Source organism: Parasteatoda tepidariorum, chromosome 7 (assembly GCF_982258835.1).
Source record: "Parasteatoda tepidariorum strain Cologne lab strain chromosome 7, Ptep-v5.0, whole genome shotgun sequence".
Taxonomy (NCBI): Eukaryota; Metazoa; Arthropoda; class Arachnida; order Araneae; family Theridiidae; genus Parasteatoda; species Parasteatoda tepidariorum.
In genome coordinates this window covers 114,076,811-114,084,660 of record NC_141761.1, presented here as the reverse complement: position 1 = coordinate 114,084,660, position 7,850 = coordinate 114,076,811, and the positions used below count along the sequence as shown (strand labels likewise).

General features: G+C 30.2%; 1 protein-coding gene across 1 annotated transcript; it reads left to right on the top strand.

Moving 5' to 3' along the window:
* Positions 1-1,283: 1,283 nt before the first annotated feature.
* On the top strand, positions 1,284-2,318 carry LOC147807412 (protein GVQW3-like). Its single transcript, XM_087168692.1, has one exon. The coding sequence runs from the start codon at positions 1,300-1,302 to the stop codon at positions 2,158-2,160; it is 861 nt and encodes a 286-aa protein (XP_087024818.1). The 5' UTR covers positions 1,284-1,299; the 3' UTR covers positions 2,161-2,318.
* The last annotated feature ends 5,532 nt before the right edge of the window (positions 2,319-7,850 follow it).

The window sequence follows — 7,850 nt, the reverse complement described above, 5'->3', positions numbered from 1 at the left end:
CACTACCAAAGAGCGATATTTTATTCTCATCGCTCCTGATCCCTTGCTTCCATTGATTTTCTGACCATTTAATGTGCTCTTTTGCCCACTTAACTCGTTTTTTGCGTTGCTTTTGATTTAAATATGGTTTTTTCCTTGGAATTCTAGCTTGTAGTCCAAATCCTGATAACCTTCTTTTTATTGTTCTTGAACTTACTGCAATACCCGCTGCATTCATTTCACATCTAATGGCATCTGATGAAATTTTTCTATCTTGAAGGCATAGCCGTTTAATTTTTCTATCGGCAGTAGCACTTGTGCATTTTTTCGGCCTGATTTGGCATCCCTAATGCCAACAAATACATCAAAACTATCCTGAAACCAAAATTGATACCTTCCATCAGGGATCTCTTCCCCAACAACGCACCATTTATTTTTCAGCAGGATACAGCTCCATGCCACACAGCAAAAGTATGCAAAGCATGGTTTCAAAATATGGGCATAGATATATTACTATGGCCAGGAAACAGCCCAGATCTCAATCCAATTGAAAATTTGTGGCGACGTTTGAAAATTCTCGTACGAAAAAAACGTCCATCCAATAAAAGACAACTTATTGAAGCTATAATTGTTTCTTGGCACCATGTGATTACGAAAGATGAACTCCAAACACTCGTTCACTCGATGAAAAGACGCTGTGAAGCTGTCTTAAAAAATAAGGGTTATCCTACTAAGTATTGATTGTGTAAGTATCACTTTAAAAAAATGCAAATCTAAGATAGATCTTACTATTAGTTGCATAACTTTTTTGTAATACAGATATTGTACTACTGTATTTATTATTAAATTCCACATAAAATTACCTTCAATTTGATATATAAACGTTTGTATTTAAGTGAAAATTAATATATTCTACAAGCACACAAAGTTGAAAAGCATGAAACTTTCAAAAAGTGTCCACACTTTCGGCCGCCACTGTATATATATATATATATATATATATATATATATATATATATATATATATATATATATATATATATATATATATATATATATATATATATATATATATATATATATATATATATATATATATATATATATATATATATACGAGGTAGGATCAAAAAGTATCCGACCTTAATTTTTATTGGTCAAACAAACGCAGCTATGAGGGCGGGGCTCGATGTGTGGTTGTGAGCATGCCTAGTGCGCATGCTCATTTTTTTCTACAGCTCCAATACAAGTCAGTCGGCGTCAGGCCATTCATGATTGAACAGGTGCAAGCGAGTGTCGTCGGATTTTATTTTTTTTAAAATGTCAGAAAAAGTCGAACAGCGTTATTGCATAAAATTTTGTTTTAATCTTGGTGATTCGCAAGTGGAAACAATTCGCAAGATTAAACAAGTGTTTGGAAATGAAGCGATGGGCACCACACAGATAAAGGAGTGGTACAACCGCTTCAAAGATGGCCGCTTATCAGTTGAAAGTGAACCACGCTCACGGAGGCCCTCAACATCGAAAAATGATGCCATCATTGATCAAGTGAGGAACCTGGTGATGCAGAATCGCCGAATCACGATCAGAGAGCTTGTAGACGAGGTGAGTATTAGTTTTGGTTCCATTCAATCAATTTTGACTGACGACTTGGGCCTCAGGAGAGTCTCAGCAAAGTTTGTACAAAAGCTGCTAACATTTGAGCAAAAAAACCTTCGTCTGGAGATCGCACAAGACATGCTGGAAACTGTGAACGGTGATCCCGACTTTATGAACACAGTGATTACAGGTGACGAGTCATGGGTTTATGGATATGACCCAGAAACAAAGCGCCAGTCAACACAGTGGAAGCATCCTTCATCCCCGAGGCCCAAAAAAGCAAGGCAAGTTCGCAGCAATGTCAAGGTCATGCTAACTGCCTTTTTTGACTCCAGTGGCTTAGTACATCACGAGTACGCACCACACGGTACTACAATCACCAAGGAGTACTACCAAGAGGTTCTGCGTCGCCTTCGTGACGCAGTGAGGCGCAAGCGCCCGGATCTGTGGGCAACAGGAAGTTGGAAGCTCCATCATGATAACGCTCCCGCACATTCTTCCCATTCAGCACACCAGTGGTTCGTCAACCTCCCTACTCTCCTGACATTGCTCCCTGCAATTTTTGGCTTTTCCCAAAGCTGAAAATGTCAATAAAAGGGACCAGATTTCAGACCAGAGAAGACATTATGCAGAATGCGACAGACCATCTGAGAGCCATACCGAAGGAGGACTTCCAGCGATGCTTTCAACAGTGGCAGAAGCGTTGGGAGAAGTGTGTGGCAGCCCAAGGGGACTACTTTGAGGGGGATTTGTATTAAATAATTATATCATAATAAACGTTTATTTTATGAACTAAAGTCGGATACTTTTTGATCACACCTCGTATATATATATAATAAATAATAATGCGTAATATATTGCTTACATTAAAATAAACAACAAAGGCTGTGGTTCTCCGCTTCCAAAAGAAAAGGCGAGTTCAAAGTTTTCACGACACGAGGAGGGAGAAATTCGTGCTCACGTTTCATAGGCAGTTTTTGTTATAATTACCATCGGGGAGTTTAGTTTGTTTTTCAAACATATACAAGATTGCCTAGACATGGTCATTGAGTGTTCTAGTGGCACCATGCAAAAAAAATAAATAAATAAATAAATAAAAACAAATACATAAATAACAAAATATGCATAGAAATTCAAATTATTGAACTGCAGAAAATAAGCTTCATAAAAACATTTTCAGATTAATTCATTTGATTTTAGCAGAGTAACTCGTTAAATTATTAAATTTAAATGAGCGCTAAGAAAATTATAATAATGGAATACAAATTTTACTTTGTTCACTTTTAAAAATTGAATTGAAAAAAACAGGCACATTATCTATTTGAATTATTTAAGTAAAAATCTAACTAGTTTCTGAGCTATCCACTTTTTTAGAGACTTTGCAGAAATAGAAAACTTGTTGGGCCCCTCACAATGTCTGGCGAGGGCCCTGTGACAATCACACGAATAAAACGTGATCTTTTCGTTTTTTCTTCGTTTGAACTGTATAGAGATGGTTAGAAACAGTTTAAACATCATAAAAAAGTTAAAAAGATAAATTTCTGATAAGATAATTGAATCACAATTTTTGCCTAGTATTTTGGAACAGGCCTCTGGAAGTAACTTGCTACAAGAATAACAGGTCAATAACAGGTGAAAAATACCTGTTCCAGAAAATAGTAACCATTTCTAGTGTTTCACAGGTTGTGCAATTCACTTCTTATATTATATACTTTTTTCTCTATATTAAAACATCGCTGCTTTGTTTTAGGTGATCTGTTTTACGCTGCATTTTGCTTAGTTGCGCAAAAACTTAAAAACTAGAAAATTTCAAGTACGAAATAAATAAATAAAAAATACGGGAAACACGAAGAAATAAAAAAATTATCAGTTAATAATTAGGTCACGAATTATTATATGTTAAAATTGTATCGGAAAATATCATGGGGCTGCTCTGGAGGCAACAACAGATTCAAAATTGGTCAAATTGAAACAGATAAAATTTGTTTCCGAACTTAAATTTTTTTAAAAATTCTTATTTACTCAAAAACTATTGCAATTTTAAGGGGTTCTTTTGCAAATTCCTTTGGAATTTTCTTTATCATCTTTTATCATTTTTATTTCTTTCTCATTTTTTTCTTTTTGTTTTACATAACATTTAGCTTTGTGGAGAAAAACCAAAACAATTTAAAAACTTGAAATTACGGAAGTGCATAAAAATATGTACAAGGAGTGCCATTAAATAAAAAAAATAATATTTAATTTATTGTTCGAGAATTTTCCATTTTGAAACTTTTAAGTAAAAATACTTGCGTACTGATCCACATACCACTGAATTGCAACTATGAAGTTGGAATATGATGTGCTAAAAGAACCATTGCCATTTTAAAACCCAATGCAAATGTTTTGTTGTTTTTTAATATTACTTGGCATTGCAGTTTTAAGTGAAATTAATTGCATTATTTTTTTCATTTTCTTTACTTTAAAAAAATGAGACGATTCATTGATTGTTGCTATATATGGGTGATTCTTTTTAAGCATGATAATTCGGACCAAACAATTTCTTCAAATTTAAAGTCTTCAAAATAATCTGAAATTTTTTTTGTATACTTCTTTAGTTACATTTATTAACATCTAATAGACAGCCGTGAAGTTTATTGACATTTGCTGGAGAAAAAAAATAAAATAGAAATTCACCAAATCTTGAATGCCAGGAAAATAACATATTAGCTTAGAAGTTTAAAATATTCATTTTAAGTTAATAGTAAGTAACTCTACTTAAGCCTTTATGTTAGATGGAGCATAAACTGCTTAAATTAATTATTTTCATCCACTGTAGAAAGAATAATTTCTTTTTTGTTGCTGATATGTACAGAATAAAATTGCGTATAATAATCAATCATTAAATAAATAAATAACTTTGATTACATCCAACCATATTACAATCGTACATAAACTTGGTATTAGGTTAATATTTGCTTTTCCTCCTTAAAGTATTAGAAGTTAAGAAAAATTTCTCGTAACAATTCAATGTTCTGGAATTCAAAAGCCAGGAAAATGACAGCTAGGAAGATGACAAATTCGCCATTTTATAACATATAACTTTAATTTAATATTTTGGCCTAAGACGTTTACATTCTGCAGAAAACAACAGGATTTCTTAAAATAACTAAGGAAAATGGAATAACTAAGGAAGTCAGGAAAATGACAAAACAAAAACCTACTCATCTTGAAAAATTTTTTGAAATAGATTTTGAACCAGAAAATTGGTTCTTTATTCATGCAACAAAACATGCTCATATGGGAGGGTATCTAATCAATCCATTAACATAAGATATTGATTGCTGGCTCTATCTATAATTTGGGGCTCTATCTTTTATTTAGTGGTTATAAACCACTAAATAAAAGTAGCCAGGAAAATGACAGATTTTCTTGGGACAAACAAATTATTGACAGAAAAAATTATTTCAACCGAAGTTTTTGTAAATAATACCCTCTGCGTATATTCTAGAAATGCTTACACGGGTTGAGATAAAAAAAAATGTGATATTGAAAAATTTATAGAAAGTTTTGAAACTAGTTATCATTAAAAACATTGTTTGGTACATGTCAGGAAAATGACATTTTTAGGTTCAATTAAATTTTTTAACTATACAAAACAGTCAATGCTATGCAAAGTTATTTTAAACTGTTAACAGCAATGCAATTTATATATATATATTGAACCCATGGATCTAATTATTCATCTCTCTTAGCTAACTTATTTTTGCATTATTATGAAAAAAATTTTACTCTTAGTATTAAATTTGTTTTTAGATATATTGATGACTTAATTATCTTTAATTTCCAAGATTTTACTATTTTATTGAGTGATATATACCCTGAGGAATTAATCTTACTTCGTAATGATGATGATAATATTAATTTCAATTTTTTGGATTTGGTTATTATGAAAGTTGAAAATATCTGCTTTGTTGATTTATACGATAAAAGAAATGATTTTAATTTTAATATTAATAAACTAGTTACTTGGAATTCTAATGTTTCTAGGAGCATCTATTTAAATACCACTTTTAATGAAATGAACAGAATTAAAAGAATATGTAGTAATATTTATTTATCCAAAAAACAAATCGATAAACTATTTCAAAATTTGATAAAAAACAATGAATACCCAACTAAAATAATAAAATTTTGTATAAAATCACTGAATTAATCGTATATTTTTGTGGATATATTTAATAAACATTTTTTTTTGGTTGTTAATTTTTATAATTTTCCCATGTGCAAATCCATTTCAGGTAAATCCATTGCCAAAATTATTTACTAAATAATTTCTTTGTTAATTTGTATAATTTTTCCACGTGCAAATCCATTGCGGGCAAATCCGTGGTTAGAATTATTTACTAAAAATTCCTTGACTAAATTATTTCCTTTTGTTAATCTATACAGTTTTTCCATGTGCAAATCCATTTCTGGCAAATCCGTGGGTAAAATTGATTGCTAAAAATTTCTTTATTAATTTATACAATTTTTCCATGTGCAAATCCATTTCGGCCAAATCCGTGGCTAAAATTATCTTCTAAAAATTTTTTCTTTGTTAATTTTTTCATGTGCAAATCCATTTCGGGCAAATCCGTGTATAAATTATCTATTAAAATTTTTTTTTCTTTGATAATTTAAATAATTTTTCTATGTGCTAATCCATATTGTGCAAATCCGCGGCTAAAATTATTTGCAAAACAGGCAATTTATGTTTCTCTTTTCTATTTTTTCTTAAATAAACATCTATCTTTTAAAACTATTTATGATCAATTTTTAAAATTATCCAGTATAATATTACCTTGCGCACTTCCATTTCGGGCCCATCCTTGGTAATTAACAAATCAAAGCTCAGAATAACAAATCACTTCCAGCAGTGCAGTAAGAACGACACTTTAAAACCCTCTTGTTACACTCAATTTGCGCTTTTGTTTTCATCTTTTGTTTTCATATTTTGTAATCTGGCAATCTTTCTGCGAAAACATTTTTAAATCATTCTTGAAAAATTTTCTGTCCTTGTAAGTTGATCTGATTTTGCTACTCGCTTTATAGTCCCTTTTAAATGTTTTTTATTTTATTTTCTGTGTTTACATGCTATTTTTACTTTTTGTGATCGATTTTATTTGTTGTTATTTTTATTAAAAAAAGTTTTGAGTGCTCCTCACTCTATTGTATTAATATATTTTGCTTTAGCTTTATTGATACAATATCAGAAAGCGCTCTGTTTTGCGGATATAATCGTGTGGGCTGAAGAAAAGATTATATCTTTTTTTTCCGGTTTTTTAAATAAAATTTCATCCTTTTTTTTAAATTTTTTTAAAATATATTATATAAACTGTTGTTTGTTATTCTTTACTTATTATTCCCCGCCCTCCTTTTTTTTTCTTCATATGTCTTTAATTTTTCTTTGTTTTATTCTTCATTTTGAACTATATATATATATATATATATATATATATATATATATATATATATATATATATATATATATATATATATATATATATATATATATATATATATATATATATATATATATATATATATATATATATATATATATATGGACTTTCTTAGTGTAACGTCTCGGAATATTACATCACTCTCCATTATGTAATACTTTAAGAGATTCCATCATCCTTTTTGACATTGAGACGCGCCAGCCAGTCCAGAAGGGGAAGTCCCGAACGGAAACTCCCGAATTTATAATTAACTCTTACTTAGACTCTCCCGAATTTATAATGAATGAGAATTAGAACAATCTAATTCTCATTCGCATGCATTCCGGAGACCACTGCTAGTAGGCAGCTCTCACGAGTCATGTCAATAATGTTAAACATATCTTTCTATCCTTTTTATTTCTATTAAATTGTTATGTTTGTTAAATTATCGTCGTTATTTACTCCTATTATGCTGCACTAACTCTCTCTCTCTCTCTCTCTCTCACACACACACACACATATATATATATATATATATATATATATATATATATATATATATATATTTATAATATATTTATTTAGACAATTTAAACATATTTAGATCGTTCTTCTTACTGAGAAATTATTCAAAACAGCATGAGAAATAGCAAGGAGAAATTAAAATATTTGACTTTATTATAAAACTTTACTTCTTGCTTCGATTATTCGTACTTTTGTTGCAATTTTCTTCCAAATTATCTTTCGTGGTTAGAATAGTTATATTTCTTTTTATCAAAAGTTTCTTTTTGATCTAAAGGAATGTGTGTT